This window comes from Anarhichas minor, unplaced genomic scaffold (genome assembly GCF_050575085.1).
Source record: "Anarhichas minor isolate MPS153535 unplaced genomic scaffold, ASM5057508v1 ptg000058l, whole genome shotgun sequence".
In the NCBI taxonomy this organism is placed as follows: Eukaryota; Metazoa; Chordata; class Actinopteri; order Perciformes; family Anarhichadidae; genus Anarhichas; species Anarhichas minor.
The window spans coordinates 6,717,830-6,739,015 of NW_027466504.1; the positions used below are offsets into that span (position 1 = coordinate 6,717,830).

A 21,186-nucleotide genomic window follows, 5' to 3' on the forward strand; every position below is an offset into this window, starting at 1 on the left:
GCAGACAAGGAGCAACATGAGCACTCATTTGGAGTCACGTTTGAATAAGTCCAGTGTTTAATCTACTTTTAGCTCTTTTAGTTGTTGACTCCTGAGAAAGATGGTGCTAAATAGTGCTCTATGCTCGCTAGCTGCTAACTTTGTCCGACAGTCTTTTGGTGCAGAGTAGGTAGCGTGCAGTGGATTTATTAGAGCTCTCTGCTCAAAACCGCTGCCTGCTTTTGCTGGAATTAAGATGGACGAGAACAGAAATACTGAACCAAAATAGTGAATCCAAAACAATGGCTGAAAGGCCCTGATACGCTCTGTAGTGCTGTGTTTATGTTCGCAGTGTTGTTGTTTTTTGGTACCATCTGTACTTTTAAATAAAAAATAAAAAAAGAGTACACAATTAGAAATACATAAACACTATCACATACTTGTAGCACAAAATAAAAGTAGTTGAAACTTGTACGCAACTAGAATTGTTCTGAGATGTAGAAATGCTGACAAAACCCCAAAATCCAAATTGTCACATGGGTCAGAACTCCTCCAAATGATGTTGGCTATCTTTCTACACAGGTCATCCTCTGTGCTGTGTGTGTCGGCGCCTCTTTTTCCCTCTCCCTGTGAAGGCAGCACTGAGATGACTCTGGCCTGTTGCCCTCTCAGTTGGATTAGCCCGACTCGCTGGCCTCTGCGCGGCAGTTTAAAGAGCCAGAGCAGGAAGACACCAGCGCTAATATGCCATGATGGATCTGCACGCCATCCAGACAGCATATGGAAGACAGAGACATCTCGCATGGAAGAATGAGAGGAGCCATTCATGCTCACAGAAATTACACAGCAGCTCTTGCCATCAAGCAAGATGATTGGACGGACACGACGCTGCATCCATTCCATGTAAGTCTGCTGTACAATTGGCTCTGCTAACATTTGTATCAATCATTCCATTAGTGTCTCCTAAACGTCTTGATGACTGGAGTCTCAGAGCAATTTTGGTATGCAGCTCAGGCTGCGTATAGTTGCCAATAAAAATAATGCAATGTTACTGTTGGATTAAGGCAACTTTAATGTTTGATTATTAGGCAATACTTTTCCATAGTGAAGAAATAAAGGTGGTGGAGTTGTGTTGTAAAGCGCTCTTCTGAACGCTTCAAATTCTGGGAAATTCCAGGAGTTTAGGGCCCAAGCAAGGGTATTAAAAAAATCATTATCATACGCACATTATCCATGAATACAATTGTGTATTTTACGGTTCACACAGAGATGTTTAGCATCTCAAACATTTTACAGTGTGCACTGATGAGACTGCCACTCATTTCATTTGATTGCTTTATGATTGATCTAATCAATCAGACCACTCTTCTGTGTCATCGCAATGCATTTATTAAGATATTAATCTAATGCATTCATGAGAGGCAGATTTTACTCACATTATCCATTAAGACCTGGCAGCACATGGTCTTAATAAGTTTGGATGTACAACGCCTCCTGTAAACAGGACAAGAAGTCTGAGCTGCCTTGTTCTGAGGGAGGAGGAAGTGCAGGATGGTATTTTCATTATGGATGATGTAAAAAACATACGGGTACCTGTAGATGTAGGGTGCCACAACGAACAAGAGAGCGATTATGGCCAGTAAGAGAGCTGCCACCAGAAGAGCTGGAAAATAAGAAAAGGAAGTGTTGAAAAATGGACTTTTGTGTCATCAGACTGTACCATCCGATGCCATAGTCCGTCTGTCTGGAAGTCCATGTCAGGAGCTTTATGCTGTACATCTCTATCAGAAGGGGATCTGACTGGGGATAAAAGGCCTGATTAGCACTCCAAACTGTCAGCTCTACTCGCCTCTGGACTCCCTTGTGGCTCTCTGTCAGTCAACCAGTGTCAGAGGGGATCCCTCAAGTGACAAACAAGGACCTAATGGAAAACTCTTGGTCGATCCATCTGGGTAATCTAACCCTGCAGGCGTACGAAAAGGAAAATGTAAGGCTACACTGGAACAAGGACAAGAAAACAAAGACTGAGGGAGAGAGCTGGTCTGCCAGAGGGCGTCATAGAAAGGAGCGAGGTCAAGATGAGGTATATCGTACGAGAGGGAACAAACATAGCAGCTGAAATGTCTTTTATTTGCTCAAAGAATGAATAAATCTACCCAGATCACAGAACAAAGATTAGGATAAAATGTATTCATTGTTTAAGGAACAAAAAGGACAAAAGAGTTTCTGTTCCTGTATCTGTTTCGCTGATTGTTGTGGATACAAATGTAAATTATGCTAAAAACCATTTAAACTTTTTTAAATGCAAGTTTACTACATTATTGCTCACCCGCCATCTGCACCAGCAGCAATGAAAAATCATTGAGACATTTTACAGCTGTGCTACCAATCATAGAACCATAACACAGGGTGACATCAGTATGGTCTTGTATTTGTCTTCTGTGGAAAAACAAACAAAAAGCAGCCATTTGAACCCGAGCTTGAATCCACACGACGACATCCACTCTGAACAAAGAGTGGTCACTGTATAGCCTCGGAAAAAGTCGTGGCATCTCTGCTGCATGAAGTGGAACAGCAGCAGACGTCTGCCGCGCTCGCTCTATTAGTTATTGTCGGGATGAATAGAAAATGAATGGCCTCATTTGAGAACAACTCGATTAGGTTCACCCTCATCCTCGGCAGGTGACTTGTGGTTTGTGAAACAATGCAGAATACAGTGCTAACGTGATTAAAGGGTGGATCTGATAGTAGCTGCACAGAAACATATCCTTGAAGAATATACCGCACCTGTCGAATGAGCTCACAGAGAGCCAAGGACGATCAATCTGAGACGCTGAAGTAAACTTTGAAATTCCCCAGCAGGGCAACTCTAACCTGCCTTGAGCTGCTGACCAGACCATTACTTAAGCTGAGCAGGTCCTATGGGGAGTTTGTGTAATCACTGGTCTGCGGAGCTAATGGAAGCTCATCATACGGTGAGGGGTGCCGTCACGCTGACCATACATCTGCTTGGATAATGGCTACTTGGCCTTAAAAGTCTGATCTACAACATAATCTGCAATATTGTTAAGTACAGTGTACATTATGGAGAGAGACGCTTTCAAAAGCCCATTACGCCCTAATCCTTCCACACTCCCTAATGTATTACCCACAATGCTCCACGCGCGGAGCCAGGCCTTCGAAACAAACAGAAAAGCTTTTCTTTTATCCCTTTTCAAGAAAGCACGTCTTATCTGATCAATACGCATCATGTCCCGGGAGATGGAGGAGTATTACTGCTCGGTAGATGTGGACAGGCCGAGTGATGCCCCTCTTTGCTGACTCAATTAAGTAGAGAGCGGATCAAAGGCTTGGCCCGAGCGTGGACCAAGGTTCCTTTACTGTCACTGTGTCTCAGCAAAGCAATCACCTTGGCTCCCAGTAAGTTATTCAAAACTATGCGGCTGATTACGGAACGTCATCATCCTGTATTCTTCATCAGTGTTGTGCACTTACGCAGGTGCGCATTGTTTGGTTTCTTATCCACAGCGTCGGTGCAGCTGGGTTTACTGGCGGCCGCGGACATCTGGATCCGAACGGAGTAATGACCACCTTCTCCATATGTCTGACTCCACCTGCATCCAAAACAGTGAAATATTGAGACACACTTCCCTTAAAAGCACATAAAACTACAGGCTGTTTTTATTTGATCCCCTTTGAAATTATATTTCCTCAGCAGCAGATATTAAATTAGCTTTTCCATTCACTTGCTGCTGTTTCCCTTTTGACCCGACTATAAAAAATGGTCTTCCTATCGCCTTCTTTTTAACACTATGAAGCTCAGGAGCACCACCTAGTGTCTGCAGACTTAAAGTGCATCCCTCTGTCCTCTCGTCATCTCCAGTGTCAGGCCCCAAAAACATGCATTAACCGCTCATATTGATCCACTGTTGGGATGACATACTAGCTATCACTTGGAGTGTTTTTTTTTCAAAGAGGAAAAGGGAATCAATAGCAGCACAGTCCTGTTAGAGACCTCAGCATTGATCTAGGGAGCTCAAGACCAGACCTCTGAGAGGGTAAGAAAAAGCACCAGAGGCTCGTCATGTTGCAACCGAATCTCTGGCACCATGTTTACAGGTGACCCCCGAATGGAAAACTCTGCCCTGGTGTCTTGTCAGTCCTGATTGTTTATAAATATGCCGCCCGTCTCCTCCAGTTAACATCCCCACTGAGGCTTCCACAGGATGAGCAGCTCTGAAGCTTTAATGAGCCCTTTTCATCAATATTGGAATGTCAGGTCTTATTAACCCCAAAAAGGCTCCTGATCGATACCCGGGGAGGTAGTTTAAGGGAGGGCATCACTCAGGTCCAGAAAGCAGGTCAGGATTACTCCCTCAGCCCTGTAAATAATCCCACAGACTGCTGATGCAATCATCAGATGCCACCGCACTATATCACGGCTGGAAACAAGAGCAATACACTCCCACGGCTAGTTAAGATGGGTCAACAGGAAACAAATCAGCATTTCTACCTCTGAGGAACGTAGGTTGGTTTGATGTTATTGATGCTTTGTTACAATGTTAAAACTTGTTACCTGCAAAGAGTTGCATTCCTGCTCTGTGATTCCACTTGCAGAGTCAGAGTGAATTTAGTGCTGACCACCGCAGATGAATAATTGTTGTTGGGTTTCACAGTAACTAACTGCTGGTACACACACTGGGGAGTAGAAACAGGTGAAACACTGGCTTAATGTACGGCACACTCAAAGGGGTCTCAAGACAAATCTGAAGGGTTCACGATGATTAAAGGTATAGGGATTCAAGGATGCTGTGGTTTATTTGTTATATACACATGTAGTGAAATGCAATGTGGAATGCTCCCAAAGCCTCGGATACACTATACTCGCAAGAATATGAGCTGACGCAGAATCGTAACGGCTCTTGTACAAACCGACATTCTCAAAGCTCCTCAAAGTCCTCCATCTAACATTATGATGACTTGCAGATTTTTAACGGAAAGATGCATTACACACTGAGGATGTGGGGTTTGACAGGCAAGTCTAGTCAAAAATGCCATTGTGTTGCATTATGGGAAATGTAGGATCCAGTGTCTTTAAAGCTCGACTCATACTTGGGACTAAAAGTCAGGATATCAAAAGACACTTTGAACTTAATTTAAGTTTTCCAATCTGTCTTGTGAGTCCACCAACTTCAGAAGGGTCTAAATCACTGGAGTACCTCTTGATCTGGTAGAGAAGCACCATCACTATGAACCTCGAAAACATATAAATGGAGAAATTTAGTAACTTTGCTGACATCTTGCACAACCAGACCGATGGAGGGAAGAGACAAACAGACAGTACACGTCCTTTACCTTGTAGCAGTAATCTGATGTGTAGAAGACCTGCACTTCTTCACTCAGCTTGTTATGTAATGTTAACAGAGCCTGGTCCATTTTCAGAGTGGGCCCTGCATAGATTGAAAAGCAGCACTCATTTATGATGTGCTTTTTGTGCATCATAAACATAAGATAGCAGAAGGGTGTATCAGATGACCGTCACCACCAAGATAACACTGACTAAATACTATTGACTGAGTAAGTTCTCTTACTACCGACAGGTCCATTTGTCATAACTCAACGTTAACCTTGATTACGGAGACCTAACTCTGTAGCAGAAGGATCCACATGTACCACTAATGACTCCTATAGAAGACTCACCTGATTTCAAGTGTCCTCCGTAGCTGCTGCTTACAAGGATTAACAGAGTTAGACGTGCTTGAAGCGTTCTCCCGGGCTCCATGTTGCTGCTTGAAAACAGACAATTGCACTGCTCATCTTTATAACACTCGCACCAATATAAAAAGCGGTCAAAGGGCAGCATGCATGTTGCCTTTGACCGCATGCATGCATTGCGTGCATTGCATTGCATGCGGTTCCTTTAAACTGGTTAGTGATGCATATGTTTGGAATCCTGTTTGGGGTAATATTAGTCTGCAATTTAGTTGCATAGATGATGAATAAAATAAGAATTAATGATGAAAACAGACACTTCAGCAGTTTAAAAAGCTTATATGAGTGTGTGTGTGTGTGTGTGTGTGTGTGTGTGTGTGTGAGTGTGTGAGTGTAGAAGTCAGAGGGATTAGCTCCATTTCCAAACACAATCCACGAAACCATTTGACTCTAATCTAACGGTTATGTTCTAAATCGCAGCGCCATTCTCATTTCCCCGCCCAGCCAACTGTTAAATGTTGATCACTTGTCACATCCTGTCTCTCTCCTCATTTCATTAAGCAGCTCATTTCCCTGAGCGCTCGCCGTGACAGATGAGTTCACGGGGGGCCGTCTCCGAGGAGCAGCTCATTAACCTTTGACATGAACTCCAGCCAGCTGAAGAGCAGCGCTTGCTTTAAAATCTGCTGTCCTTGTTGAACAGAGACATCATTAACAGTGCGCGGTTATTTCTAAAATAGAAGTTCATGTTTTAATATGTGTGCATATACAACATAACATATCATTAAAGAGTGCATATGACTGACGGTAGCTTCTTTCTTTCGTCACACAGCAGACACTGCCAGTGCACAAAGTGTGTGCAGAATCCTGCTTCGATAGCTGGCCTCAGGCATGCCTTGTGCAACAGATGACAGTTCATGATTAAGCATGTGCCGACATGTGGCCGAGCGGCCTATCAACAGTGAGGATTTCTGCTCAGGCTTCTGCAGGGGCAGCTAAACAGGACCTGTTGCTGAATGGACTCATTCCAGTCATTCTCACTGGCTGCCACAGCAGATCTGTGCAACGGGGAGCTGGAGCTGAACCTCCTCTGTGCATGAAAACACTCTGCAAACATGGTGAGTACACAACCTCTCTACGGTGTGTGTGTGTGTGTTCAGTCTGCCACACAGAGCTGCTTACCGCCTCACACACACACTTGTTGCCATTTAGCCACTCTCACGGTGTTAAACTCCTGGAGATAATGTTTTATGGCAGACTGAGGAATGCAGATCATTTCGATAGAAAGTTTATAATGTGCCCGTATAATTCTGCAGCGTTAAGAACGACATGAGCACATTTTCCTGCGTCTCTGTTTGCATTAACCGCAACACCGCATCCGATGAGTAGAAGAGGTTTAAGCCAGTGGGTATTGTGTGTGTGTGTGTGTGTGTGTGTGTGCTGCCCATTCTCTCTGCTGATTGAGTAGACTAGACTGTTGCTATGATACCTGTTGATGTCATTGCTCTCTGGTCGTCACATCTGTTTGCTCTGGTTTGTAGGCTTTACCGCTCGTCTGGGGACAAAGCCCTCAAAAATCCATTTGAGGAATGTTGTGAAATGTCGAAAGTGCAGTTTAGAGTCAGGGTCACGAGGGCTGCATGAAAGGAGCATAAGTTTAAATCCATGTGACCCAGCATCATGTGTCAGGATTAGGACCAAAACGGAGGCCAACCCCCTCTCCCACCAACCACACCACCACACCACCACCACAACATACCTTTGAACCAGCTAGTCTTTTAAACCAGGAATGCAGCCTCTCATTCTTTCCAGATGGGATCCTGTGCAACCAATCACAGTCTGTTGGTGAAACTGCCCCCCTCAGATGTGCTGTACTGTTACTTCTGCTCTTTCCTACCAGGCTGGTAAAATTCAGAGTCTGGCTGAGGAGGAGAGGAACCACCTGCTCCCCCTGCTACGCAACGCTCAGTGGGTGGAGGTCGTGGGACGGGACGCCATTTACAAAGAGTTTATTTTCAAAGACTTCAATCAGGTATCTAACGTATCACAGTTAACTCGCAGAATCCACAGAACTAGCATCTACGGTGTGTGATGCACATACATGACTGCATGACTTCTTTACCCTTCAGGCTTTTGGTTTCATGTCCAGAGTGGCTTTGCAGGCAGAGAAGATGGACCATCACCCTGAGTGGTTCAATGTCTATAATAAGGTAAAAGAAAAAGGACACATGCAAAGATGGTTCCGTGAGAGCACAGCTGGACCTGGTGCTGAATGGCTTTCTTTATTAAAGAAGCACCCAATATTGTGACTATCATGTACAGAAGCTTCATGTTCAGCAGTCTTGCAACTAATGTTATCAACATTTATTGGCAAAATCGTGAAAGACGCTCCCATTTAAAAGCACTGTCCCAATAACTGAAGTTGGCTGATTGGACACATCTCCCTGCTGTCACAAAGATCACACAGGTGTGTCGTGTTTAGCTAATGAGACAGGAAGGGGTTTGTGCAACGCGAGTGGTCCTTGCAAAAGCAGTGAGGTGTCTGTCTCTAAGCTGAAGCTGAACTGTTTTGGTTCATGTCTACTGCCCTAGCTTATGAACTCACTGCACGCTGTCCTGACAGTTTAGCTAGCTAGCTACTGACGTTAGCTGCTGAACACGGTGGAGCATTTCGCAGCTGACAGATGGAGTTGGTGGAGACTGAAGCAGAGCTCAAAGAGAGCGGATGTTGGACTTACGTTCATCAGGTGGCCGGAAACACGACAGCAAGCGAATGCTAACTGGTGTTTGTTTCACTAGTGCGGTGCCCGTTGAAAACATGCCTGTGTGGTTACTGAAAAGAGCCGCTCATACAAACAATATTGTCAACTCAACACTGCGCGTGCTCGGGTCCTGAGCAACGCGCCTGACATGACGTAGTTTGCGTCACACGCCCAAGTGGGGTCCCCCAACTAGAGAGGAACCAAACAGCTGTATATGTATTATGGTGTTTAGATATGAACGATATTAATTATACCCTGCTTACGAAAGGCCCCCAAATCACTTAAACATACCATCATGACTGTGCTCACAACTTCCCGCGAACATTTGCGGAACGTTTGGAAACAACTTCTTTCAAACTTTCCCGATTTTTTTTTTTACTGGGAAGTATATTTAATTGCATTGTGTTGATAATGCCAGTTTATTCAAAGTGTATTAATAGTGCACATGTCTAGCTGTGTCCAAATTGCCTTTGTTGAATCTCTTTTTGGCTTTGCTGTATGTCAATGGGAAGGCTGATGATGCTTTTATAAAGTTGGCTGTCCATCTAATGGCTAAAGCAAAGTTACTTGATACAAAATAATCGTTTCTTGTCATATGATGAGTTCCCTACTCCCTTTCCCCCAGGTCCAGATCACTCTCAGCACACATGACTGTGGGGGGCTGTCCCAGCGAGACATCACTTTGGCCACCTTCATTGACCAGGCATCACTGATGTGAGCAACACTGCATCAGCCAACAGCTCCTCATGTATTCGTTCCTCTGAGAAATCCTGCAAATCCAAAGAATACTTCCTTCCACTGAATTGTGGAAAGTGTAGCTGTAGCTACTGTAAATGGTCCAATGTGTGTTTTAAAAATATGTTGGTAGTTTTGTTGTTAGATTGTGAACCAAAGGTAAAATAATGTTTACACAATAAAGATTTCAAGTAATTTTTCTCAGCAAACATTCCAGTTATTACAGATAATCACAATGATACATGTGTCCCTTTGTCACTAGTGTATTATGTGCCAATGTTTTTGTACTTTACTGTCAGTAAATGCTATTTTCTCTGTCCAACTGTTCTTGACATAACTTCAAAAAAACCACCCAGAAAATGATCTTATCAGACTTTATGCATTTTATTGAAAACATAACAGAGCATCTGCTGTAGTCAGCTAAGACTGTGACTGTGTTAACTGGCCAGAGTGGGTAAACAGTGTTTGATGTGGATCAGGTTAAACCTGGCAGGTGCTTCCTCACACAAACATGCACTCTGACATGAAGACAAATCTTTAAACATTCAGAACCTCACATGATGACATGGTGTACAGGGGTGGACAGAAGTAAAGAAACACCGTACAATAAAATGCCATCCAGCACTCCAAGAAACTAATTACAACGGTTGTCAAGGCGTCTGACATTATCAAAAACTAAATGAAACATTTAAAGACTATTTGTTTTACATTATATGTCAAGGTGTTTCTGTGTTACTTAGTCCACCATGTGCATGTGGAGCTTAATGATGTTGCAGTTATAAAGCCAAATCCCTGATGATGTCGGAGAGAAAACCTGCTTTGACGTCACAAGTTCAAACCTCTGAAGGCACAGAGGTGAACGCTCATTATTGCTACACGTCCCCATTTACATTTCCTCCGTTACAGTTTATAGTCACTTTGCTTAAAGAGGAATTTGCATTAAAAGTTTTTATTCAAAAGAGATTTCTTTGCCATTCTTCACAAGATATTTCTCCAAAGCATACAGGATGAGTCATGATTGAAACAGTCTTTCTTCTCTTTGCATGGGTAAGGGTTTCCACACCTGGACACATGATGGTATAAGCTTCAATCGCTAATGGGGATGTTGCGTCCTCGGTCTTTTAACCAGGTACTGACTAAAATCCCCGAACATGTAAGAAGAACCGTAATACATTCATGTCTAATCTCTTTAAAACGGCTCAGTATGTAAAAACCAATAGCTGAAAACACAAAACGCTCACAAATTAAGTGATCAAAAAACACCCAGTGGTCACACAAATGGTTAAATTACACTAACAAGGCCAATAAGCTGACATTAAATACTATACTTCTAATTAGTTTTCTTCTTAACATTTATAGTAGAGCATTCCATTAAAGGAAAAGGTATATATTGCACAAACATGGAATTAATCTAATTGAAACACACAATTTCAACAAGCAATATTAGGAAGGAAAGAGAACAGAAGGTCGTTTTGGTGTTACAGAATGCACCGGTGAGCGGTCAACCGGTCAGTAAATGTGTAAATATCCTGCTGAATGGATATCTACCAAAATATAGCCACATTCAGGCAGAGTGGGTTTCTCCCAACATACAACGATCAAATCTGTCAGTCTGTGGGTCAAAACACCTCCATCACAGGACGGCTCTGTTTCCTTTCAGTATACCTAAGAACACTTCTATAACAGTTTGTTAAATGCCTGAATATTGTGACGTTTATTATGTTAGAAATGGGGGAGAAACACAGTTGTCCTGTTGGAACATGTCTCAGTGGATGAATAATTGCATTGGTTAGAAACTGAGGTAGATTGAATTAGGAGACAAGTGATTAAAACAAGTGGTACACAGGGGAATGTTTGCAGGAAATATTGAGTTTCTGCTTCTTGATCAAATACAGTAGAGCAGAGTTGGAAACAGCCTCCAGTCCGGATTGTTAAAGTATGTTAAATGTCTGTTGCTTTACTTTACAAGCCAGCTACTGAGTGGAAGTACCAAATCTAAAAAACAATTACATATAACCAAAGCAGCTAATAAAAAAAAAAAAAAAAAAAAAAAAAAAGCTTTGGATTCTACTAACCGCTTTCAATATTCTCCCTTATTTCAAATTTAAAAGACAATTTTATTGAATATTAATGACATTTAAAAACTCCCGCTATCCAAATCTCTCTCTCTCTCCGTCTACACATCCCACCACTGCAGATGGTCCACGAATGCAGACTTAACACAAAACAATAAGTGCTAAACAAACGAGGACATGCATGTTGATGCTCCCAGGCAAACCCCTACTACAACATCAGAGCTGTTGTTTCAAGTGATTCACAGATTAACCTGATATGTTCTTTTCAGGGCGTTGCAGTGCTTTTACATAAAAAAATGCTGTCTTCCAGAGAACTATGGCATGATGATGATGATAATAACTTTCACCTTCGTCAGGCCTCCACACGTAGAGTCAGTCTAAAGCAGTACATCCGCCTCCATGCTAGAGGGCAGCACAGCGTTTCTAACGAGCATTCAGTGGTCTGTGTTTTTTGCCGAGTCATGACAGATGGTGAAGCGGTGATGGAAACAAGCTGAAATGTTCCGGCAGTAAAACAAATAAAGTTAAAAAAATTCAAAAAGGAATGGTTTTGCTTCTTAAATTGGTTGAGATTATGACAGACAGATGCATTTAACAAAAGCTGAAATTGAAATGAATTTTTCAAACAAATAGAATAACACACACACACACACACACACACACACACACACACACACACACACACACACACACACACACACACACACACACACACACACACACACACACACACACACACACACACACACACACACACACACACACACACACACACACACACACACACACACACACACACACACACGTATACTTCCACTACATTAATGAAATCAAATGAAAAGACTAAAACTCGTTTGGAACCAGTCATTTCTTCTCTGTGCCACTTAGGCACAATGTTACAAGCGATTGTAAATGACGATGGCTTGTGCTTCTGAGATCTTTGCAGATGTTTTCAGTATGGTGTAGGTATGCAAGATAAGGCAACCGTTGAGCCATTAGCTCAGGGGCTCTGGGAGGAGGCGAGCGTGTTTCCCTGCGTGCGGAGGGGGTCGAGGCAGAAAGGGCTCCGTCCTGCTTCAGTGGGCTTTGCCGTTGCCGTTCATGTGGCTGGTGTCTGGCTTGGAAACATCAGTGCTGTAGAGACAGTCCAGGAAACCTCGGGAGATCTCCGTCACCATGGATCTGTCTGGGATGGACTGGGCCATGCCGTAGATCGCTCCCTGAAACAACAGGAGGACACCAATGAGTTAACAAGCGCACTGTGTGCCTACATCTCCCAGCATACCTTTTAACAATGCCTAGAGAATACAGTTCGTCTGAGCTGTATATACTGCGGATGGAAAGCAACTGTGTTTGTGTTGTTTGACACTACTGCAGCAGCCCCCCCCCCCCCCCCCATTAGACAAAACAGAGGCACTCTGAGCCTCAGTAATGTAAAACCTGAATGTATAGTGCATATGTACTACTATAATCCCAGGATCTCTATTTTCAGTAGGACCTTGCTTCATGTATCACGTGATCGTTATTCAACTGAAGGCGACGCTTCATTCATGGGTGTGCTCCTAACGAACCTGACTGGCACAAAGCAGGTTTGTGTCTGCTGGGCGGAGTTTCCACTCCATTTGAAAGGGACACACGCGTGCAGCGTGTGTCAACGTGAATCGACAGCTCGTGCAGCAGAAAAACAAAATGCCACGTGTACCAACGGCATGGTAAACAATAGAGACTGACGAACATATTTCATATGGTTCGTCATGCCTCACGCCACATGGAAACTGTACTTTCTCTCACTTGGCTCGATGACAGAGGCCACGGTTGAATACACACTAAAGATCGAATGTGTGTACCTGTATTTATATGATGATTGTACATTTTATAAGTTTTAAGTTGTACTGTATATTCAGTGTATGAATGCAACATGTAAGTGTGTGTGTGTGCGTGTGAGAGCTCACCATTCCTGTGGTTTTCTCTTTGGGGTTCTTCATGATGATGGCCACCTGCTCTTTGACATCACAGACAAATTTATCAGCGACGCCCGACTGCGTGTGCAGAACTGTGCAGCAAATGTGGATGCTGTGAAAGAGAACACTTAACATTACACTCTGGACTATTGATTGTAATATTAATATTATTATTTATTTTATTCAATACGTACCTGGATGGGTACTGCAGTGTGTTCAGATTCCAGCCCTTTGTCGTCAGCGCATTAGAAAGACGGAAAATATCAAAAACATCTGAGCCTATTGCCACCACGGACACCTTTGGCTCCCCAAAAACAAACACACCGTTTATCTTGCCGACTCTGTCAAAAAAAAAAAGAAAAAAAAAAAAAAAGTCAATGTTGGGGGTGTGATCATTTTATGTATGAAATCAAAGTTCTTCGTAACACATCTCTACTTCGCTGTCAATACGCGCCAGTGTCTTACTCTTTTTGGATTTTGCGCGCCGTGCTGATGATCTTCTTGGTGGCGTCGATGTATCCATCCTCCCCCATGTGCATCATGGTCGCCCAGCAGGCGGCGATGATTCCTCCAGGCCTGGAGCCTGCGACAGAGGGCGAGGCATAGATTCCCCCCTGCCAGTCCGGAGCCACAAAGTACTGGTAGTGACGGTACTTTTTATCGCTGTAGAGGATCACTGAGGATCCTTTGGGGGCGTAGCCATACTGGAGAGACATGTAGTGGCAACACAATAGTCAACATTTGTCTTTACACATAAACACAATGACTATTTCCAGATGTGTTGGTAGATATCATAACTTACTTTGTATTCTTTAAGTTTGGAAATCAACAAAACGAGACGCAATTGGTTTGAAGGGAATACAAAACCACTCCTTACCTTGTGTGTGTCAGCAGAGATGCTGGTAACACCTTTTACCCTGAAGTCGTACGGGGCGAGTGGGTAACCGGCTTTGGCCATGAAGACAATGAGGAAACCTCCCAGACAGGCATCCACATGCAGCGGGAGGTTGTAGCGCACAGCCAGCTGGAACACACCGGGGGAAAGTGTCAGAGAACTTCACTTCCTCGTTTTTCATTTTCAGAAGCGTTTTAGGGGGAAAAATGTTTCACTCCTGACCTTGGCTACTTCCTCAACTGGGTCTATGATTCCATGAGGAAACTGAGGCGTCGAGCACACGAGCATGGCGGTGTTCTTGTTGATGGCTCTGCTCATAGCCTTGAGACAGAGGAAACAAGATGGGAATAACTAGAGTCTAAGGAGAGCAGTCGATCCGCACACACTGCGTCTAGTGTATTCTCACCTTCACGTCTACTTCCATGGTGTGCTTGTCAAGGGGAATGTGAACAAGCTTCATCCCGAAGTAATGCGCCGCTTTGTCGAAGGCTGCGTGGACGCTCACAGGGGCGAGGCTGCACAAAGTAGAAAAAAAACACACAAAGATAATGTTAGAACTTTAGAAGAAGACAGTCGTCAACAACAAGCCTTAAAAATGTCTTGTCATGACCATCATTAAGTGCAGTACTGCCATATCTGTTATACTAAGAACCCAAGAAGGCACAATGATTCAGAACAAGAAAACTGAAATCACTCATCAACCATATCTAATAAGGCTCGTCTTACATTTCAGGGTACTTCACACCGCGTTCATATGCCATGTCTCTGTACGCCTTGCAGGCCATCAGTATGCTCTCAGTTCCTCCTGAGGTAACCTGGACAAGGAGGCAGAGAGTTTGTTTAGATGCATCCTTAAGCTTTTACAATCTGTGAGCATAATTATGACGACTTACTGTGCCACAGGAGTTCGGTCCACCGTGGAAGAGCGTGCAAGACATCCTGACAACCTCTGCCTCCATCTTTCTCACGCCGGGAAAGATGTCTGGGTGGAGTGGGTTGCTCCATGCAAAGTCTCCATATACCTGGGATCAAAAGAGGGGAAAGAAAAAGTGTCAAAAGAAGTTAAAATATTGACTGTGACACACAAAGTAGGGTCCTGGCAGCGGTCTCTTTTAAAAAAGGCAGGAGTTGTTGGTCCAAAAAACTAAATACAAAAAAGAAACAATGAATGCGTCAGCCCTGCTTACTGTAGCGAAAATGTATTCAAGTTCAATCGTGGCTCTTCGTGCTTGGAATTCCAAAGCCCGGAGATGTACGACACAAAGATGCATACCTTCACCAGCAGATTGGTCAGTGATTCATCGCCCCAGTACACGGCCCCCGAAACACAGCCGGTCTCCCACTGCACCTCATCTGCAACCACACGAGACATTTCTTTCTATTCAATACATGACAAAAAGGCCAACCTCCCTCCTTATGCTCCTCAGGCAGTCGGCCACACAGATGATGAAGCTCAGGAATGAGTGGTGACTTACTCAGAGTCTGGTACTCTCTGATTTTGTCCAGCACTTGGCTCTGAGAGAGGCCTTTAGAGGGCAGCTGTTTGGTGTAGCTCATCCCCTCCTTCAACGTGCACAGGCTGGCAGACATGTCGTCCAAAGCCTTGTTGAGCTGGCTCTGGATCTGTCGTAACGAGAGGACGACGTTACTTTATAGGCGTCGACTACAAAAACAACAACAACAGTGAAGTAAAGTATGTGATGGTGAAGGTAACTGTGTGTCAGACTGAACTTCACTTCACTGTCAACACTCCCTGTATGTTTTTGATAAAGCCTGAAAGTGAGCTCTCCGTTGGTGTTATAACGACCAGAAGTAACCGAGTGTTATCACCGGAGCATGATGTTAAGTGTGCCAAAGTTCTGACCCCCCCCACCTCCCACCCCCACGCTGACGTGCTGAACTCGAGTCATCCAAGAGTGACTCATAAAGAGTCTCACACGCCAGACGCCAGAGTCAGTGCACATCTGCTGGGGGGGGGGGGGGGGGGGAAGGAACCCATTCACCACTGATACTTACTGTTGTGCCGACAAAGGGGATTTTTCTGACGAGTCGAAAGCACAGCTTCTTGATTCTGGACAGGAGACCTATTGGGCAAAACAAAAAACACACACAAGGCAGCAGCTGTGGTGAAAGACTGTGGCACACACATTCAACCACAGACATTAAACAGCTGACTGTGACCTCTAATCATGCGTCAAGACCAGACGTGGTCGATGACAATGGGATTACACAAAGCGCCGGAGACACGCAGTTCCCTTTGAGACGCCTCACTCTGAGCGACTTTGACAAGGAGGAGCCGGCCTTGTTGCTGAGGAATTCAACCACTGATTGATGGATGGATAGATAGATAGATAGATAGCAGATCTAGAAAGTCTTGTTGATCGATGGCATTTACGCAGTCAAACATACTAGAGGAACAAGTACTGTAGCAGAAGATACTAACTGCAGAGTGCCAGGGAAACTTCTTTAAAAAAAGTCAGTAAACATGTTAACATTTCAGAGAATATGTAAATCACACTGTTACAATTTGCATCTTTGCCTCAGGAAAGTTGCCCCCCCCCCCCCCTACTTTGCACCCATGCCACGTGTGACAGATTACTTTCTCGCTGGAAGAGGAAGCCTTTGATCCAGACCGCCCCCAGCGTGGTGAAGACCGTCACTCCGATCATCTGCCACGGCTCCAGGTCCACGCAGCGCGAGTTGACCTGCCGCCGGCCCTCCTCCAGGTACAGCAGCACCATCTCCTTATACACCTCCAAGGCACTCTGGACACAGAGACACATGCATATCTTACAATATGCTTACCTTACATCACATAGGCAGCTGTTCTTCCTCTGAATATGTCAATACGAGGACGTGACTGTTGAATAATCAGTGTTGATGGCGGTTATCGTCATCCTTATGGGATTTCTTATGAAAACCATGCTGCTAATTGAACAAAATACTACAGTTGAGCTTGATAAACAGTGAACTACAATAGTTCCGAACCAAAGAGAGATTTGTCTTGAATTTAAACACATACGTGCCATGAAATAGAACAATACTCTAACAACTCACTTTTAAGAAAGAGTGACTTTGTAACAATTTAAAAAAGGCAAGCAACTCATTTTCCACGAGTCCCAAATGGAAGTACTTACATGAGAAGACATTGTCAGACCCACAGAGTTCAGTTTCCCCCCCCCTCACACTAATACCGTCAGTGTTCACTTCGTTCTCCAGGTGAGAGTGAGAGATCGCTCTCAGCAGCCTGGAGACCTACCAGCAGACTCCTCCCCAGCAACAAAACCCACAGACAACACATCCAACCAGCGGAGGGGATGTTTGGCAATCAACCACAATCAGACACAACAAGAAGTCTGCCTCTAGACAGAACTATCGGGGATATTATGTACAATTAGTTCCAGGCCTGATCACCAGTAAGCGCTGCAATATTTGTTGTCAATCTGAGTGTGAATTCTTCACAACCTGAGAAGATCAAACTGAGCCTAAATCACAGCCATAATCACTCAAAATGACCCGTGAATGATATTTCATAAGTGCAGCGAAATTATCTTTCCATTATCTCTCGCCACTTGGGTTTTTTTTTTTTTATGACACAATAGCAGGCCGTTGGATAACGTGGACCTTTGTTTCTCCAACTCAGCCACAATCAGATGGAGGAAAGCTTAAAGGTTCAAAAGACAACATGTTGAGTAATCCACGTCTGATACAAACAGGCCGTAACAGCACAATGAGGCACGTCTCCTCGAGCTATCGAAACACTGAGTACATTGTTTGATGCATGCAGAAAGACTTTCCTGGTGAGAATATCAAGTGGTTTTAAGTGAGTGAAGCTTTAATGGAGGGCTGTCTGTGAGCCATAGGAGTCCGCACCTCTGCCCACACTCCAGCTGTTCTACCTGCCTGTTTGGATGACATGCTCTCATACAGGTTGGGCCAGATCAGCTGCATAGATCCAGACAGGGGGGCGCCATTACCATGTGCGTGTGTGACTGTGAGGCTTGCCTCCAGCTGTCATGATAGGGATCAGGTTTGATTGGGAAGGTATACGAGGGCTGGCGAGATCGCTGTCACGCATCCGTCGTAAAGACGAGATTAAACCGGCGTTATCTAAGATCTGTGCAAAAAGGCAAGTGTGGCCCTCAGCACACAGGCTAACTCTGTTATCCAACACTTTTCGGGGCCTATCAGGTTCCACCCACACTTTTCCCCAGACCGTTCAACGCTATCTTTTGCACCTCAGGAAAACTTTATTCGGAGTTCACACAAAGACACTTATGCAAGTGTTGTCCGACTCATTGTTTGAGCAGTGGACGCCCATTCCTCTGCTGCCCCCCCCTCTCACTCGCACCAACATTTGACTATTCTGTAAGGAGAGCTTTTGTTGTCTCAGAGGGGAGGTCATGTTCTCATGGAAATGTACTGGGTGTGAGGTAGCTGCTCCTGGATACATCAGAGGGGGAAAACAGACCGTGAAGCAGGACATCACACCGGCTTTTTAGTCAAACAGAGATCCAGAAATCACTCGGGGGGGGGGGGGGGGTAATTACAACTGTGGTATTTTCGCAACAGAGTTTCACGTGACATGTAGCAAAAAATAGCTTTTTTTTGGGGTGACTACTTCTTCTTCCTGTTCCTTGTATTGATCAGATGGTTCATGTTGCACTGACGGCAGATATGTGACAGACGAGATGCCCCCTGGTGCTGAGTCCTCTCTGTCTCAAGACTGCTGACAACAAACCTTGATTCTGCTCCTTTAAGGAAAAGAAAAACTCCCAAATCTAAACAGCTCTCTGGTGGCAGTGCTGCTTTGTTTAAGCTTCCTGCAGGTTTAACTTGAACAGGATTTAAGCAGGGCAATAAACAATAGGAAGGAGCTGTAAATCCTACCAGCAGACACCTTATCAAAACTAAATATTTCAGCTTATTAATAGAAGCATTATCGTGCAGTCATGTGGCTGCACTGTACTTCCCTTTATTGTCTTATATAGGAGTAACATACTGAGGTCAACTCATTTCAGGAGCCAAAGAAGCAATGTGGGTGAAAGGGTTCTTCATAAAAACAGCCATAAATCTGTAACGAAAGGCTTCGACATGAGGGGTCACTCTCTCACACACACACACAGTTTCGTGGACTTGCGACATCTCGGTGAGCAAAACAAGTGGGCTCATAAGTAACGTTAGCGCACTTCACAAAGATAAACAAGTATTCTCCTCTTCCAGCAGCGCTGCCACCGTCACAGTATCACAGTGTGTCTGTAATTTGGGGGAAAGAAATAACAGATAAAAGTCAGGCGACACCTACCCACGCGTCCATGTTGTCGCTGAAAGTCTTCTTTTCGTGTGTGCCACTTATGAAAGTCGCCTCCAGTAGCCTGCGTTCAGTCTCCGGCTCTCATCTAACATGCCACCGACAAAAAAACACAGCAGCAAGCTAACCCTGATTCAGGAAGTAACGAGCAGCCTAATAAGCTGCGCGCGGTCTAGGTCAGTGTAGATCTGACAACGCCGCGGACGGGTCTGATCACGTGCTGGAGAGCCGTCCGCGTGGCGCCGCATCCTTGTGTAGATCTACTTTTTAACAACGGAGGAGGAGGAGGACGCAGCTGCGCCGCACGTTTTGACTCCCACAACTGGACGTGTTAGCAAAGAGCTGATGATGCGTTCTAATGCTCTTCGTAAACTCAAACTCCCAGTTATGTCAGTGCGTTCAATACATATAATCACAAATACAACATAGCTAGACCGGGCACAAAAAGTACTTTTCAATTATTATTGTTTATCCATTTATTTTTCAACTGTTTTTTTATTTATGAATTATTTATCATAATGGTTCAGTTTTTCTTTTTGTCTGTACATTTTGTTTCTCCACATAATGCCTCTCTATTTAAACATCTACATACATAAACTTAGAAAAACAGACCTATTTCCATTTTTGTGACCATGTTTTTGTTTTACATAATCCAACGGGTCTTTAGTTTAAAAAGTAAAACAATTAGCTTAACCCATGAAGTAACACTTAGTCCTTAGGTTTGTCTGAAAAATGTAAACTTACCAAGTTTGGAGATTCATTGTTTTTACTGGATGACTCTGGGTTAACACACACAACTGCATTAATTCTGTAGTTTTTTATTGGCCTCAAAGTAGTGGAAACAATATTGGAACCATAATCTACACTTCCACAGATTGCTAAACCCTCATAGTAGCAGAAAAGCACTACATGTGTGGATGTGGGATGACGGGATTGAAATTGCTGTTTGTTTATGAACCAAGCGCTGTTTCAAACAACAAAAGTGACGACTGAACTGAGAGCCATGTATTTTCGACGCTCTGCATTTTGAAAATGGCGATGCTTTTGTGGCACACTTAAATTATACAACTCTGTTGGGTTGTTCACCTTTAGTCTACTTATAGTTTTCATATTTCCGACATTACGCGAAGGCATCGTTTGGTCTCGCTTTTGTAATTACATGAAACGTTGTTTTCTCTTCAGGAGTGAAAACAGCCTCGGAGCAGCCGAGTTCTGGCACTGCGACAACACCCCCAACAACTATAGAATGAGGACACGTGCAGCAGAAACACATCTCCTTTCTACCTTAGATACATTTATAACATTCCGTTATTTGGAAGCTAATTTTATTATTTTTATTTTAACGCAGCAGCTGGAATGATAAAGTGGAAATATAGCTATATAAAGAACAAGACATGTGTCCTTGTATTACGCAAACAATGATTCCCGATGTAATATGAATGGACCAACATGTTTGAATCAATAACTCAGTCAGTGAGCTCATGTGGTACACAGGCTGTAACTGTGTGTGACATGCTGCTGATTATTATCCCCAATGGTTTGTAGTGATGGCTGCAGGTCCATAGTGGTTAAACTGCCATGGATAGGTTGTGCACCACTGAGCTCAACATACACATTTAAAAAAAAGACAAAAATTATATTAATTATTGTCATCTTTTTCTCTAAAGATATTAATTAAAGCAAATTATAATTGTTGTATCAACCTATTAGAATTGTGAGAAAGAAATGGCAATATGTCCAAATTTGAAATTGAAGT

The 21,186-nt window shown here is 43.8% G+C and overlaps 3 protein-coding genes across 12 annotated transcripts in view; 1 reads left to right on the forward strand and 2 right to left on the reverse strand.

Annotated features, from left to right (window-relative positions):
- Positions 1-8,558, reverse strand: part of LOC142932744 (heparan-alpha-glucosaminide N-acetyltransferase) — a 24,901-nt gene extending 16,343 nt beyond the window's left edge. For 6 of the 10 annotated variants that reach the window (XR_012947522.1, XR_012947523.1, XR_012947524.1 and 3 more), the window contains exons 1-8: positions 8,430-8,558; positions 7,814-7,891; positions 5,680-5,765; positions 5,335-5,429; positions 4,556-4,677; positions 3,475-3,593; positions 1,573-1,642; positions 1,416-1,473 (exon numbers count right to left, since the gene is read on the reverse strand). Coding sequence is in view for 6 of the 10 variants with exons in the window: in XM_076076791.1 (XP_075932906.1) it covers positions 1,416-1,473; positions 1,573-1,642; positions 3,475-3,593; positions 4,556-4,677; positions 5,335-5,429; positions 5,680-5,761 (546 nt within the window). In the remaining 4 variants the exon portion in view is untranslated. The other 4 variants (XM_076076789.1, XM_076076788.1, XM_076076790.1 and 1 more) reach the window with 4 other exon arrangements.
- Positions 6,664-10,147, forward strand: pcbd1 (pterin-4 alpha-carbinolamine dehydratase/dimerization cofactor of hepatocyte nuclear factor 1 alpha). The gene is made up of 4 exons (XM_076076795.1): positions 6,664-6,809; positions 7,592-7,723; positions 7,821-7,901; positions 9,079-10,147. The coding sequence occupies exons 1-4, from the start codon at positions 6,807-6,809 to the stop codon at positions 9,169-9,171; spliced, it is 309 nt and encodes a 102-aa protein (XP_075932910.1). The 5' UTR covers positions 6,664-6,806; the 3' UTR covers positions 9,172-10,147.
- Positions 10,122-19,696, reverse strand: sgpl1 (sphingosine-1-phosphate lyase 1). Its single transcript, XM_076076794.1, has 14 exons — positions 19,425-19,696; positions 16,719-16,884; positions 16,136-16,203; positions 15,595-15,742; positions 15,393-15,472; positions 15,013-15,141; positions 14,846-14,934; positions 14,526-14,634; positions 14,342-14,440; positions 14,102-14,248; positions 13,690-13,928; positions 13,419-13,565; positions 13,216-13,336; positions 10,122-12,483 (listed from the first exon to the last, which is right to left on the reverse strand). The coding sequence occupies exons 1-14, from the start codon at positions 19,434-19,436 to the stop codon at positions 12,340-12,342; spliced, it is 1,698 nt and encodes a 565-aa protein (XP_075932909.1). The 5' UTR covers positions 19,437-19,696; the 3' UTR covers positions 10,122-12,339.
- Positions 19,697-21,186: the final 1,490 nt, after the last annotated feature.